Source organism: Cervus canadensis, chromosome 24 (assembly GCF_019320065.1).
Source record: "Cervus canadensis isolate Bull #8, Minnesota chromosome 24, ASM1932006v1, whole genome shotgun sequence".
Taxonomy (NCBI): Eukaryota; Metazoa; Chordata; class Mammalia; order Artiodactyla; family Cervidae; genus Cervus; species Cervus canadensis.
The window spans coordinates 48,492,550-48,509,196 of record NC_057409.1 but is presented as its reverse complement, the minus strand read 5'-3'; the positions used below and the strand labels follow the sequence as shown (position 1 = coordinate 48,509,196).

Here is a 16,647-nt window from a genome sequence, read left to right as displayed (position 1 = left end):
TGGCAGAGCAAGCAGACCCTGCAAGGGCAAAGACATGCCTGTAGGCTTGAATTCAAGGTTTCCTTAGGGGATAGGTGCATACGAGGCTTGCGGATGAGGCTGAAGCTATTAGCAGTTTGGGCTTCATACTTTTCAATGGAAAACGACAAGTTTAAGTGGGAGCTATTAAATGTTTTTAAGCAAAAGACTAAGATAATCATGTTACTTTCTCAAAAGATCATTTTTGTAATTATATGAAAGATGCTTTGGGAAGAATGATTATAAACCCAGTTAGAACGCTATCATAGTACTGTGATGAGAGAGAAAGTGGTCCTCATGGAATCCCTAGGATTTCCATGGCTGAAAAGACCTTACTTTTTGAATGAGGCCAACAAGTATGAAAACTATCGAGTTGGCCAAAAGATGTTACAAAAAACCCAGATGAACCTTTTGGCTAACCCAGTATTTATCAGTTGAAATCAAAAGGGAAATCAGGGAAAAAATCAATAGGTTTAGGCACTTAGAAAAAATGTCTTTTAATATAACAAATTCTCAGGTGTCCAGAAACTGGTTCTCTAACAGATGAACTAGTTTATTGAAGATTTCAGATTCTTTAACTTTGTAATTGCTAAAGTTTTTATATGGTTTGCCAGATGGTAGACAGAGGAAAATAAATTAAAAACACTAAATTTAAACAATTTGGCTCCCTGACTACTGCTTAATATGGAGATTCAAGGAGAACCTGAAAATTCTCATTACACTGAAATGTGCAGATTATGTATTGTGCATACATATACCCCGTACCTCCACGCATAAATCAGAAGTCACTGCAAGAAAAAAACGTAAGAGAAAATGACTCTGTATTGACACTTTAAAATACTCTCCCGCTTTTCATATTAAAAGCTTTATATGGTCCCTTCACTTGAATAATATATGAGGTGCTCATCTCTTTCACCGGATGGGCTTACAGTTTGAAGAATGTCTTACAGCTGTGGTCTGATGGACATTCATCTCACGCGGGGCTCAGCTATCTGACTAAGAACAGCGAGATCAGTTCAGCCAGCCACTCGCTAGGCAAATGAGGACTCATCTCGGATTGACTGCATTCATTTGAGGGCGAAAGTTATTCTCAGCTGCAACCCCAGGGAGACGAGAAGAATGGATTAATTGCCCTCGCGCTGGTAAAAGGTTTTTGCTTAAAGCAAAATCGCATTGTCTTTTCACTGTAGAAGACATCGTTAAGTCTGAATTCCCACTCTTAAAAATCAGAAACGACTGCAGTTTTATTCTCAACGCTATCGTTGAGAAATACCTACTAATCTGTACACAAGACAAGAAATAAATTACGCCGAAGAGATAGAAGACAAGAGAGCGGATCCCCGGTGTTTTACTCTCGGTCTGACCATCATGATCAAAGATGAAGACGGACTTTGTTTTTTTTTTTTCTTTTCTTTCTTTAATGAGAAAAATGTTTGAGCTCGGTTTTACCATTTTTAAATACTCATTTTAAAAATCCTATTTTCCTATTGTTCAGGAAAACTTGATACTTTCCGTCCTTCTAAAAACATTTTCTTTTCTTGGACTCTGGTCTGCTGTAGGGTGTCAAATGACCCAGAAGCACAAGCTCCGGGGCAGGAGAAGCTTAACTGCAAAGCTGGCGCCGCAGGACCTCCGGGAGGAGAGTGGGCGGAAACTACCTATCCCGGCGTGCCCGGCTCGCGAGCACAATGGAGCCTGTCGTCATCCGGGTCACGGGGCTGTGCGTTCCGTGCGCGCCGCTGGATTCCGGCCTGGATCCCGCCCGGGGCGGAGGGCCCTGTAGGGCCGGGAAAACTGCGATTCCCGGCATGCCCTGCCACGGGTGCGCCTGCGTACGGGAGCTACCGCGCCGGGGAGCGGGTGGGTATAAAGCGGAGTCTTGGTGCCTTGGAAACCAGCCTGCCTGCGGCCGGACGGATCCCCGGGCGGCAGAAGGGCTGTGCGGTGGGGCTGCGGGGCCCTGGGGGGTGCGGGGTCCCCGGGGGCGGGTCGGTGGCTCAGATAAGGCCCCCATTGTCTCTCCCTGCCGCCTTCTCGCTGGCGGAGTTTAGTCTCGCCCTCTAGACCTCAGGACCCTGGGGGTTATGGCACTTCTGCACTGGATTCGGGTGAAAACTGTTTCCATTGACCTGGCTCCAGCGACGGAAGGATAGCCACCACAGAGGGTCTGCAGATAAACCCCAGGACAGCTTTTCTTTACATGTTAAGTTGGCGTTATAGGTTCCTGGGAAAACCATTTAGACGTTAATTATTTCTTAGTTTTGCCACCTGTTATCTTCCTTCACTTGCTTGTTAGCTACTAATTATGATGGAACAACTTAATTTTTTGCTCAACTATCCCCGTTTGCTACCCTCAATATCCCATGTACTGTCCGGCTCTGGAGGTAGAAGTGGTTAAAATATGACCTTAGGTGAAGCTCGAGTTGATCAGTCTTGAAAGTCTCACAGTCATCTTGGAGCGCCCAGGGCTAGGTCTTTGAATCTTTTCTGTTCTCTTGTTATCCAGTCTCCACGGCTTTAAAAGCCATGTCTGTATTGACAACTTCAAAATGTATATCCCTATTCCACGGCTTTAAAAGCCATGTCTGTATTGACAACTTCAAAATGTATATCCCTATTCCACCTTCCTCTGCTGACTCCATATCTACAAGTTCAATCATGTATTGGGCATCTTTCCTGTTTTAAATTTAACATTTCCAAAACAACAAATTTGTTCCAAAACAAATTTCCCCCGAAATTTGTTCTTCCTAATGGACTTTCATTGTCTCAACTAATGACAACACCCTCCTTCCAGATCTTCCTTTCCCATGTAATCGATGAGCCAAACTTGTCTTGAAAGTATGTCTGGACACTGACCTCTTCTTACTTCTTAGTGTTCCATTGGAGCACCCTGGTCCTAGCCTTCGGCATCTCCCCTGGATTATTGTAGTTGCTTTCCAGTGGGCTTTCCTACTTCTATTGTCTTTCTGCCATCTTTCCATTGTCTTGGCTACCGCCTAGGCAAAGTGATCCAGTTAAAAGTTGAGTTAGATCCCAGCACTTCTCCATTCTAAAACCTCCAAGTGCTCTGAGAAAGGCAGACCTTTACAATAGCCTCCAAGGCACTGTGTAACACAGTCCCTCTCACCGCATCTCCCAGTGTTCTCTCCTTCACTTTGTCCTCCCCAGTCAAACTGACCTCCTTACTGTTTGCAGACCCATCAGACATTCTGACTTAAGGTCTTTGCACTATATTCACTTTTTCTGGACTTTTCTGTCTCCAGATATCCACATTCACTCCTGCACCTCCTTCACAGGTCTTTCCTTAAATAACATCTCAGTGAGGCTTTCTTTGACCACTTTGTTTAAAACGGCAGTCTGTACCACAGCCTCCATCTCATCCTCTTTCCAACTTTTTCGTCATTGTACTTACCACAAATGAACAAACTAAACATTTTACTTATTTCTTCAAATGGAAAAGTTCCAGGAGAGCGAAGAGTTTGTCTCTCTAGATCATGGCTGTATTCCTTGGTGTCAAAACAGTTTCTGGTTCATGGTAGGCATTCAGTAAATGTTTGTTGGACATATGAGTTAATGAAGACAATATTACTGACAGAATTATTTTTTAGTGATTGTGATAAGCAACACTGAGTCCCTGGCCTGTTTTTGGAATCAACAGTATATAGTTGTAGTTATTGCCGTGTATAAGAATGGAAGCAGAAGCAAATGTTGCCTTTTCAGAATCACCTGATTTACTAGATATTGCTTATGACATTTGTCTTATTCAAGCCATGCTTTCAGTGAGGTAACCTGAGCTTTTTGAAAATACTTTCCCTAAACATAAGGACAGAACTGTATTAATTTGATAATGACACATTTATGAAAGTAATTATGAATTAACTTTTTTAAAAATAAAAGCATATATCTTAGTATTTTTATTATTGTTGCTATTGAACTTCAGGACTTAGGATCAAGGCTACATTCAATGATATTTACTCCTTTTCAGAAATAGCATAGCACAGATATGTTTAAGCCATATAGTCTCTTTGTTAGAATATTAGCAATTAAAGCTCTTTCCTTGTAAGAGAAGTTATGGCTTCTATCCCCTTATGTTAAAGAGTTGAAAGTCTATTATAACTTAATAACTTATAGAATTGCTAGTCTACTGAATATAACATCATAAAGTTCTGGCCACTGGCCTCCAAGTGGCCCATGGATTGTGTGAGGGCGTGATATTTCTGTTGCCTTTGCTTGGACCCGCCTGATAAGGGAGGAGAGGCAGGGGTATGAGTAACTGCAGTGAAAATGAGTCTCCCCTGACCCTCAGCCTCAGCTCAGTAGATTCATGTGATCCCAAGTCCTTCCTATACCCTGACTCTCGCAGGCTTCGGGGACTTCTTGGTGGACCTTAGGCTGTCCTGCTGTCACTGCTGGCCATCGTTGCCACTTTGTTTCTGAGGATTCTCCTGACCTTAGCCTTGTTTGTTTCCCCATGTGGAGAGGGGGTGGGGAAGAAGAATTTTCAGCTAACCCTGAGACCTGTATGTAGTCAATCCTCCAAGGGATAATTGGCTTGTTTAGTTTTTGAATCAACCTCTTAAATGACCTGAACCTCAGTGACAGACTAAGAGAATATTTTGGGGACAACGCCATATATTTCACACAAAAACTAGATGCCCTGCACACCATCAGTTGGTGGCCCAGGCACCTCAATCTCTCCTTCTTTAGGATGAGTTTTCTATAAACCACCTGTCCCTCAGAGGCTGGGGGCCAAGTTTCTTCTTCCTTTTTGTTTGAGAGTATTTTTTTCTCTCCAGAAGCCTGAGAAGCTCCAGTATAGTTCCGGTTCAGGTGGGTGTGAGTGATGATGCCAATCAAATTCTTACCTAAATGTATATACACTTTTCTCTTTTCTAAGCAAATGAAGCAACTTGAGTTCTTTTACATCTTGTTTTATTGACTGAATGCATGCACACCCTGTAAGCATTTTGTAAGCTTTAATGTAAGCATAATGTAAGCATTTTGTACATACTATGGGTACCTTGAGAAAATAGCAGCAAAACTATGATATTTCAATAATTACATGAAAAAATTTTAAGTGGAAATCTACATCCTACTAAAAATAGATGGGGAACTTGTACTCTATTTTCTGTATTTTTTCCCCAAAAATGAACTTTTATATTTGTGTTAGTATATTTGTCTGACTTCTTTTAATCAGACAATCCTTTTTATTATAACCAGCTCCCTGGGCATAACAAGTTGCCCATAAATTGCCCTTCCCTCCCACCTCAGACACTGCTTGTCATTTCCTTTATCTCCTCCTCCTCATTTCTCTACCACCTATTACCTGGGACTACTGTGTATCCCAGGAATGCTATTTTTGCAAGAAACAGGGAAGAATGACTAACGAAAGTTTGTATTTCTCACATAAGCAAAGTTCGGAGGTTACTAGTTTTAAATGTCAGGTTAATGTGAGCTACCGTGGCCTTTTCCATGTTCTCAGATGCTGGTGGTCCCTGACTCTGTTTATATTTAACAGTGAGGCACTGCATGGCTGACTCTTCTGAGGGCCTTCAGAGCTCTGGGCATCGCACAGGAGGAGGAAAGGACTGGTGCCACCATTTCTGTTCTTTTTATCAGGAAAAAAAACACCTTCCCAGAAGCTTCTTGAAAAGTGCCTAAAGCCTCGCTGGCCAGGATATGTCACATGGATGTGCCAGCTATAAGGGAGGCTGGAGATGTGAACTTTTCAACTTCTTTTGGAGAGAGAGGACAAAGGAGCCAGCTGTCTATCATAAACCAAATTAAACACCCTTTTCTTTTTCTCACAACCCTTGGCTGGTTTCTTTCTGTGTTGGCAGTAGCCAGACAGCAGGTGAAAGAACGTGGAATGGAGGGTAAATCCATGCTGTGTGTGTTTCATTGCTCCTCCTCCATTCTCTCCCCACCCCCCACTACTGGTGGTGCCCCCAACCCTGGCCCTAGTGTCATGGCAGTAGAACCAGTCCTAGGGTTTGTCTTGTGGTTCTTCTGTTACCTGAGGAACACTATCTTTGCTCCTGTGGTAACCTGGGCAGGAATCTCGAAATACAGCTTTTTCCCAGAAATGTAGATGAACCTCACTTCACATCTTTGTGTATCCAGAGACTCCACTGGTATCTGCCTGTACTTCTGTCTTCCCCTTTAAGAATGCATTGAAAACATAAGAGCATCTTTATGCCATATCCTTAAGTTGACTGTTAACATAGATCTGTTAAAGAACTCAGAAAGGTTATGTGTGTGTGAGAAGCGCGTTATGCTTTATAGAGGCGCACGGAAAGCCATCTTGGTCAGAAGACTAAAAAGAAAATTTGTACGCTTTGACCTTCATCATTCCATTTCCCTTAGCCCCTGGCAACCACCATTCTATTCTGTTTCCATGAAATTGGTTTTTTTTTTTTGGTTTGGTTTTTAGATTCCATATATGAGTGATATCACACACTTCTTTTCCTCTGTGCAGCTTAGTTCACTTAGCACATGCCCTCCAGATTCATCCTGCAAATGGCAGGATCGCCTCTCATGTGGCTGAATAACATTATAAATCACATCTTTATTCATCCACTGAAGGACATTTAGGTTGTTTCAATACCTTGGCTCTTCTAAATACTGGTACAGTGAACATGGAAATGCAGATAACTCTTAAAGACACTCGGAGAAGGCAATGGCATGCCACTCCAGTATTCTTGCCTGGAGAATCCCAGGGACGGGGGAGCCTGGTGGGCTGCCATCCATGGGATCGCACAGAGTCGGACACGACTGCAGTGACAGAAGCAGCTTTAAGATACTAATTTTACTTCCTTCAGATATTTACCCAAGAGGAATTATTTACCCAAGTGGGATTGCTGGATCTTCTGGTAGTTCATTTTTAATTTTTTGAGGAATCTCCATACCATTTTCCATTATGTCTGTACCAGTTTACATTCTCACCAACAGTGCATAAAATTCCCTTTTCTTCACATCTGGGCCAATGTTTATTGTCTTTTTTTTAAAAAAAAATAGCCATTCTAACAGATGTGAGGTGCTATCTTGTGATTTTGTTTCCCTGATGATTAGTGATGATAAGCATCATTTCATGTACCTGTTGGCCACCTGTAAACCTTCAATAGAAACGTAGCTTTTCAGATCCTCTGCCCATTTTTTAATTGGATTGTTTCTTGGCTACTCTGCTATATGTGTTCTTTATTTACTTTGGATATTAGCCCTTTAATATGGTTTGCAAATATTTTGTCCCATTCTGTAAGTTACCTTTTCAAATTAGAGGATCTAGTGTATAACATGGTGAGTATAGTTAAAATGAGATTGTATACTTGACAGTTACTGTGAGAAGGTCTTTAAGCATTCTTGCCACAACAAAAAAGTTAGCTACATTAACTATACGAGGTTGTTAATTTTGTGGATGTAATTATTTTGATTTTGATAAACATTCTTCAAAGTATATGTGTATCAAATCACATTGTACACATTATATATATTCAATTTTATATTTGTCAACTATGATTTGAGCAAATACCCGGAGATAATGAAGGGCAGAGGAGTCTGGCATGCTGCAGTCCATGGGAGTCACAAAGAGTTGGACGTGACTTAGCAGCTGAACAGTAACGTTCCTTGATAAAATTTTTTCCTTTTATTTAAGTAAAAATAAATAGAAAAGCTATTCTCTGGGACCTATAGGTGAAAGATAGAAGGTAATTGAAGAGCTACTCCAGGATGAAAAAATGTCTTCAACGGCTATAGCAATATTACGTTGGCAAGAAGCTCAGCCTTTCCACAGTGCCCGCCCCCACCATGGGTCTTAAATCCTGCCATCAATTTTAATACTTACTTAATTCCTTCATTGGTTCCAGGGGACCATCTTCAGTGACTTGAACCTGAGGTAGTCTCCACTTTCATTGCCTGGGAGCTGAGGGGAAGAGAGAGTATCTGATTACACACCAAGTTGGGGAGAAAGATGTGTTAACAATATCCCAAGTGGGGCCTTTGTGAGCACACGCCCATAGGTACAGTCTTGCTAGTGATGGTTGAGGTGTACAGTCTGTTTAGTGTAGAAATGTCTGTACAGGATGGAGTTACAGGAGAGTGTTCTTAAAGTTTCCACCAGTGATCTTGTCATCGAACTTTGGAAAGGTGATTCAGTGGTGAGAAAGCTTTTAAGCTAATTCCGCTTCTGTAATTAATACCTGAAAGAGTAGTGTCACTACTCCCAATTACTCTTGTGTGGTCTTGAGGGAGGAGTCTAGTAATTTGATGTCAGTAGCTGTAGAAGAGTCTTTGCTGTGAAGTTAGTTTGCAAGTTATTTTTAAAAGTCACTGCTTCAAGGTATTTGATAAATCTATTTTATGGCAACTGCTCAGAGGTCCAAGTACTGCAGAGTTGTTTTTATCAGAAAGTTTGGATGGCAACATGTTAAAATGAAAATGGCTGGTAACAAAAGAGGTAATAACTCCCTCAGCCAAGTTATAGATCCCAGTGTATGTCTAATAGTAGCAGACAGGATAGGTTGTGATCAGTAGCGAACTACCCAGCAATCTGCGGCTTGTAACAACAGAAGTTTATTGCTCACTCACACTGTGCGGCATGAATGGGCCACAGTTCTGCTCCCGTCATCCTTACTCTGGGATCTTAGCCTGTGGAGAAGGCCCTATCTGGGATGTTGCTCATCTTACAGAGAAGGGAAAAGAAAGCTGATGAATGACATGTTGGCTCTTAAAGTTTCTATGTGTGTCTGTTCAATTGCTTCAGTCATGTATGACTCTGTAACTCCATGGACCATGGCTCTCCAGGCTCCTCTGTCTATGGGATTTTCCAGACAAGAGTACTAGAGTGGCTTGGCATGCCCTTCTCCAGGGATCTTACTGACCCAGGGATGTTCCTGACCCAGGGGCCAAACCCTCATCTCCTGCACATCTTCTGCATTGCAGGTGGATTCTTTATTGCTGAGCCGCCTGGGGAAGCTCCTTAAAGCTTCTACCCACATTTAATTGACCAAGGCAGGGCACATGGCCTTTTCCAAGCTAAACAGGACAGGGATGTATAATCCTCCACAGGAAGGGGCAGTCGCTATCTTGAACAATAATATAATCAACTACGCTAATGTTGTAACTTTATTCTCAGGTGCATATGGAAACTACAATGTCCAGACCAGTCCTCTCTCCAACCCGCATCAACGCTACAGCTTCTGAAACATTCACAGTACTTCAGCAAAGGATGAGAATAGTTGAAGAACAGACCAGTTCTCTGAGGGATGACCTGATAATGTTGGACTTTGGTGACAAAAGGTAGCAAATGAAAAATGAACCCTGTAGGTTGAGTTTTGCTTCACCGGTTACAATAAGGAGTCACAGTACGGATGGTTTGGCAGTTGAAATAAGTATTTAGAAAAGAATTGAGGAATAACCATTTCACATAGAATATTAATTAGAAAATATTTGCAAGATAAAGGGTTGTCCTCCTATAATAGAGCTACTACCACTTCTAAACAGGTATTCTAAGTGTGTTATATTCAATACTTGATTAAAAACAAATGTAATTATTTACATAATTAGAAAAATATTTGATCCTTTTGTAAAAATAGACTTTGATATTAGTTAAGATGAACATCTCACTTGATTCATGCCATTAATATGATCTGTATTTTCTTTGTCCAGATTTATTGTAAATTAAAAGAGAGGTTTTTTTAAGTCTTAAAAATTCATAGTTTAAAATGGTGCTGCTGCTGCTAAGTCGCTTTAGTCGTGTCCGACTCTGTGCGACCCCATAGACGGCAGCCCACCAGGCTCCCGCGTTCTTGGGATTCTCCAGGCAAGAACACTGGAGTGGGTTGCCATTTCCTTCTCCAATGCATGAAAGTGAAAAGTGAAAGTGAAGTCGCTCAGTCATGTCCTGCTCTTCGCGACCCCATGGACTGCAGCCTACCAGGCTCCTCCGTCCATGGGATTTTCCAGGCAAGAGTACTGGAGGGAGTGGGGTGCCGTTGCCTTCCCCGAGTTTAGAATGAAGTACTCAAAAAAAGAACTGTATTTTTCCTTTGTGCTGTGGAAGAAGTTATTCCCATTAAAAGTTAGGTTGTTAAAGGCCTGAGGAATATGGGTGCTTACACAGCCAATATTGAATTTACTGGTGTGATTTTCTTTAAAATTACATATATATATTTCCTGAATGTCTCTTATGAAGATCAAAAATTAGTATGATTGGTGTTATAGCACCTATAGAGTAAATAACTGTTCAGCAGTTAAAAGATTAAAACTGTACCAATGTTGAGTATGTTAGAACAAAATAGGAATTTTTATTATGTCTTTGTTTAAAAATTTTCTAAGAAGGATGTGAGTATATTGCCTCCATGCTAACTAATTCTTAATTTTCTATTATAGAATTAGCATTTAGCATGTTTTATGTATCACTTGTTTTTACATACCAAGCAGGTTTACGAAAAATTCAGATTAAAATGATCATTAAAATGTTGGTAACTTTTACCCCCCACCGCCCCCCCCCCCAGCCCCACTGGTCTCATCCTGCTTACCTAGTTGTTGTTGTTTGGTGGGTAAGTCACGTCTGACTCTTTGTGACCCCATGACCTGTAGCCCACCAGGCGCCTCTGTCCATGGGATTTACCTAATAGTTCTCTCTGCAGTTAAATTTGCAGAGGCTATCAGATATTTGTTAACTAAAGAACTTATTGTTTATTCTCAATAGAAATGCAACACTGACTCAATGCTTTCAGTTTCAGTTCAGTCACTCAGTCGTGTCTGACTCTTTGCGACCCCATGAATCGCAGCACACCAGGCCTCCCTGTCCTTCACCAACTCCTGGAGTTTATTCAACCTCATGTCCATTGAGTTGGTGATGTCATCCAACCATCTCATCCTCTGTCAAGCCCTCCTCCTCCCGCCTTCAATCTTTCCCAGCATCAGGGTCTTTTCCAGTGAGTCAGCTCTTCGCATCAGGTGGCCGAAGTATTGGAGTTTCACCTTCAACATCAGTCCTTCCAATGAACATTCAGGACTAATTTCCTTTAGGATGGACTGGTTGGATCTCCATGCAGTCCAAGGGACTCTCAAGAGTCTTCTCCAACACCACAGTTCTAAAACATCAATTTTTCAGTACTCAGCTTTCTTTATAGTCCAACTCTCACATCAGTACATGACTACTGGAAAAACCATAGCCTTGATCAGACGGACCTTTGTTGGCAAAGTAATGTCCCTGCTTTTTAATATGCTGTCTAGGTTGGTCATAACTTTCCTTCCGAGGAGCAAGCATCTTTTAATTTCATGACTGCAGTCACCATCTGCAGGGATTTTGGAGCCCCCCAAAATAAAGTCATCCACTATTTCCACTGTTTCCCCATCTATTTGCCATGAAGTCATGGGACCAGATGCCATGATCTTCATTTTCTGAATGTTGAGCCTTAAGCCAGCTTTTTGCCTCTTCTCTTTCACTTTCTTCAAGAGGCTCTTTAGTTCTTTGCTTTCTGCCATAAGGGTGGTGTCATCTGCATATCTGAGGTTATTGATATTTCTCCCCGCAATCTTGATTCTAGCTTGTGCTTCATCCATCCCAGCGTTTCTCATGATGTACTCTGCATATAAGTTAAATAAGCACGGTGACAATATACAGCCTTGATGTACTCCTTTTCCCTATTTGGAACCAGTCTGTTGTGCCATGTCCAGTTCTAATTCAGTGGTTGGGATTACTTTATAATATTGTTATATTGGCATCTTTGTCCAGGGGCCAGTTGGAAACTCCAAAATGTTTAGAACAACCTGTGAGCCAGAACATCACTGGACCTATCCAGAATGAGATAATTTATTCAGGAAAAACAAATATTTTGTGGAAGAACTGTGAGTTCCTGGTCAATCGAATGTGCCGCCTGGAAAGTCTCATCCAGTCTTTGAAGATGAACATCTTCCGTCTGCAAACTGAAAAGGATCTGAACCCACAGAAAACAGGTACGGAGAGAAGAGAATCACCAGAAAGTGGGTCCTGTGTGGGTGCTTGATGAGTTCGTGATTCTTTTCCTCACCTTCTTTAAGCTGCTTTATGACCCTCTGTCCTGTCTGGTAGATTTCCTGAAGGAAAGACTGAATACAATACAGGAGGAGCATTCCAAGGACCTCAAGCTGCTGCAACTGGAAGTGATGAATTTGCGCCAGCAGCTGCGAGATGTAAAAGAGGAGGAAGACAAAGCGCAGGATGAGGTGCAGAGGCTGACTGCGACTCTGGAGATTGCCTCTGAGACAAAGGTTTGTGTCCACGTTCTGGAAGACAAATTCACCATTGTGTGTTAGCTGGAGGAGGCAACAGACCCAAAAAACTGACTTTTAAAAATAGGTGATGTTGATGTGAAGATTCTTGACATTTGAAATTTATCTCCATCGATAGTGTAAAGCATTGTGTGCTATTAGTAACTGAATATTTATAGATCTCTTCTATGCGACTTTTGAGGACCCAGAGGTGTGAGGGAGTCTGAGTTCTTCAAAAACTTATATGCTTACTGGGAGAACAAGGCAAAGCAGGAAACTAAAGAGAAAAAATAAGGGGGTAAGAAATATTAAAGGACAGTATAGGACAAATGGAAGCCAATATTGCCAGCTAAGTGTTTTATGTTCAGGCGGGTTTGAGAAGATGTACATGTCTTGTCTAGAACAGATTAGGCTAGGCGTCAAAGAAGAGACAGGACCTGAGCTGAACCTTTAGAAGGTAAAGCAGAGAGGTGTGGATATTTCAAAGAGCACTCACAGAGGCAGCAGAAAATAAAGACTAAGGAAAGAAATATGTCTTCCCTCCATAGGCCAGGCAGTATAACAGAGATTGTTTTGTTTAAAATATGTTACTTTGCTTAATCTCTGCAAAACCTCAAGGTGTAGGGTATTATTGCCCTTATGTTAGTGATAAGAGGACTGGGGCCCAGAGAGAGGTCACTTCTCTGAGATCACACTTCCCTGTATTCTTCTTGTATCTCAGATTTGAACCTGCATCTTTCTCCTGGGTGCAGTTAGGGGGAGATGCATAGGCTAGCCTGACCAGAGTGAAGATTTGTTTGTGTGAAGTAAGTTGGAAAGCAGCTAGGGCTAACTTCGTAAAGGATCTCAAAATCAAGAGTAATCGAGTAGTTGGGCTTGGTTTTAGGGGGAGTGATTAGATTTTTGATAAGAAAGTGAAGGTGAAGTCGCTCAGTTGTGTCCAACTCTTTGCGACCCCATGGACTGTAGCCCACCACGCTCCTCCATCCATGGGATTTTCAGGCAAGAGTACTGGAATGGGGTGCCATTTCCTTCTCCAGAGATAAGAAGTGACATAATGAAAATAAGAAAACTAACCCAGAAATAGTATAGGACAGCAGTCCCCACCCTTTCTGGCACTGGGGAATGGTTTCGTGGAAGACAGTTTTTCCACGGGGATGGTTCAGGATGATTCAGGCACATTGGTTGTGCTGCTGGTCATCTGTATTTGCAGCTGCTCTGCATTGTTAGCTCCACCTCGGATCGTCAGGCATTGGATTCTCCCAAGAAGCACGCACCCTAGATCCCTCACGTGCAGTTCATGGCAGGGCTCACGTTCCTGTGAGAATCGAATGCCGCCGCTGGTCTGTCAGGACACGGAGCTCAGGCGGGAAGCTGAGCCATGGGCGCGGCTGTAATCACGGTGGGAGCTTCGCTCCCTCACCCAGTGCTCACCTCCTGCCATGCGGCCGTTTCTGACACCCCACAGGCCAGGCCTGCTCCATGGCCTCAGGGCTTGGGGAGCCCTGGCGTAGAGTATCAGTTACAGGAGGAGAGGCTGGAGACAGGAAAACTGGTTAGGAATCCATTGCATTATTTGAGGCATGGACCTTACTAGGTCTGAACTACAGTCGTGGCATTTTGAAAAGAAAGGTATGCTGGAATGTGGTATTGGGCAGGGGCTCAAGGTAGGGAAGAAGGCATAGATGACTCTGAGGTTTTACATCTTAGATTGTGGTGCCATTAATAATAATAGGAAAGAATGAATAGTGAAAGCTGCGTTTTTCATCCTCAACTCCTAAGCAAAGTTGAGGCTAGAAGAATGATGTCTATTATTTTAGTCTCCAAGTTGTGTCCGACTTTTTGTGACCCCCATGGACTCTGTGGGGTTTCCCAGACAAGAATGCTGGAGTGTGTTGCCATTTCCTTCTCCAGGGGATCTTCCTGACCCAGAGATCAAACCCACGTCTCCTGCCTTGCAGATGGATTCTTTAGCTTTGAGGCCACTAGGGAAGCCCTAGAAGAAATAGAGTACTTAAAAAAAAAATAGGAATATATCCCATAAGAAAAATATCTAGCAGTTACCAGGTTTTCCTCTGATGATTGAATTTTACATAGGCGATACCTGTGACTAATCATTTTTTAATGATCTAAAAGGGAAAATGATAGAAGTCATGAATCAAAGTAATAAAATAACTTTAAATATCTCATTGTAATAATTTCTTTAGATTCATATTAAGAAGTATTTATAACTGTAGTCAGAATAGTTTTCATGGATTTCCCCCAAAAGTCTAGATTTGATATACCTATGGACAGTTTATTCCTATCAGATTTTAGAACCTTTTCTACTTCTATTTTTAGAAGAATGCAGCTATTATTGAAGAGGAACTGAAGACCACAAAACGTAAAATGAACCTTAAAATTCAAGAGGTAAGGTAAAAGGATGCTGAGCGGGTGGAAGGGGCACTGGAATTGTAGAGGGGGACGCCAAGAAAGTGAATAGAGTGAGAGGAAACCACTGAAGAAGAAAATGGTGGCTATCAGGAAGGTTTTTAGAATATGCTGCTTGAAGTTATACCTGTGTTTATATGACATTAAGACTTCCTTTCACCTCAATAATGCCATAAAACTGAAAAAATAAGTGCGCTGAGTCGGGAGGGAAACAGTAACCATGGAACTCGCGTGGTTGCCCGTCCGCTAGAGTTAGGGGACCCCTTCACACAAAGACCTTTTACATCAACTTAATGTTTAAAATAAAAAGCTTTTAATAAGTCTGCTCATCTAATTTTACCTTATAACTTTCATTTCAGCCTCTATTTAAGTAGATAACAGATTGGAATTATGAAGTAGGTGGCTACTAAAAGTTGTTGGACTAAAAATTTGCAGCTGAAAACAGTGAGAAGAGTCAGAATTACTAACTCAATATACCCTGACAGTGTCCTAAAAACCTCAGTATTCCCTGACAGAATAATTGACATTAGTCCAAATCAAAAGGATCAAATTATATTTAAAATATTCTGTTCTACAAAACAGATATACTATTTTAAAAATTATAAATTTTAGTGTGCTTAAGGTGGTAAGTGTAGCTATATCTGGAACATTCTCTTATGTGAAGTGCTTTATTTACCAGTAATTACTGACAAAAGCATTATTGTTCATTGCTGGAATATATTGTTTCACATTAAAAAAAAATACTTTGGATATTTTAATAGACTTTTTTGAGCACTTTTAAGTTTTTAGAAAGATTGCACATAAGCAGAGTTCCCATATACCCTTTCTCCCCACCCCCAGAGTTTCTGCTATTATTAACATTTTGTATTAGTCTGGTGCCTTTGATTTGTTATATTTGATTATGAACCAGAATTGATACATTATTACTAAGTCCACAGTTTAGATTGTTTCATTTTTTAACTGATTACAGTATACAAAAGAGTTTCACTTCACTGCCCTAAAAATACCCTCTGCTTTACACACTCATCACTACCACCCCCTTTTTCCCAAGCACCTGGCAACTACCGATCTTTTCACTGTCTCTGTAGTTGGAGTCATACAATATGTTGCCTTTTTGGACTGCCTTCTTTCACTTATTTAGCATATGCATTTAAATTCTCCATGTCTTTTCATCGTTTGATCATTTATTTTTATCACTGAAGAATAATCAGTTGTCTGGATGTACCAAAGTTTATCCATCCACCTACTGAAGGATGTCTTGGTTCCTTCCAAATTTAGCAATCATGAATAAAACTGCTGTAAACATTCATGTGCGGGTCTTTTTTTGTTTTTTGGCCATGTTTGTAACTCGTTTGGATAAATACCTGGGAGCGTGATTGATGGATCATACGGTAAGCTTGTGTTTAGATGTCTAAGAAACTGCCAGCCTGCCCTGCCGTGACTGTACCGTGGTGCGCTTCCACCAGCGATGGATGAGAGTTCCTGTTGTCCCACATCCTCATCAGCGTTTGGGGTAGTCCGTGATTCGAGTTTTTGCCATTCTAATAGGTGTATGTATAGGGGTATTTTGTCTTAATTTTCAGTTCCTTGATGATGTGATATTCAGCATCTTTTCATATGTTTATTTGCCATCTGTTTATCTTATTTGGTGAGGTGTCTTAGATCATTTCCCCATTTTGCAGCTGGGCCTTTTTTTTTTTTTAATCTTACTGTTGAGTCTTAGGACTTCCTTTTATATTTTGGATACCAGTCCTTTATCCATATGTGTTTTACAAATATTTTCTCCCAATCTGTAATTTGTCTTTTCTCTTAACAGTGTCTTTTGCAGAGCAGAAGCTTTTCATTTTAATAAAGTTCAACTTGCCACTTTTTTCGTGGATTATACTTTTGGTAATTATATCTAAAATATTAAAAAAAAATATTGCCAAACCCATAGTCACCTAG

At 41.3% G+C, this 16,647-nt stretch overlaps 1 protein-coding gene across 4 annotated transcripts in view; it reads left to right on the top strand.

The window, feature by feature from the left end:
• The first annotated feature begins 1,762 nt into the window (after nucleotides 1-1,762).
• The window catches only part of CCDC150 (coiled-coil domain containing 150), a 96,522-nt gene continuing 81,637 nt past the window's right edge, over nucleotides 1,763-16,647 (top strand). For 2 of the 4 annotated variants that reach the window (XM_043445268.1, XM_043445267.1), the window contains exons 1-5: nucleotides 1,763-1,878; nucleotides 9,149-9,312; nucleotides 11,759-11,979; nucleotides 12,095-12,273; nucleotides 14,614-14,682. In XM_043445268.1, coding sequence (XP_043301203.1) covers nucleotides 9,155-9,312; nucleotides 11,759-11,979; nucleotides 12,095-12,273; nucleotides 14,614-14,682 — 627 coding nt within the window. In that variant the 5' untranslated portion in view covers nucleotides 1,763-1,878; nucleotides 9,149-9,154. The other 2 variants (XM_043445266.1, XM_043445269.1) reach the window with 2 other exon arrangements.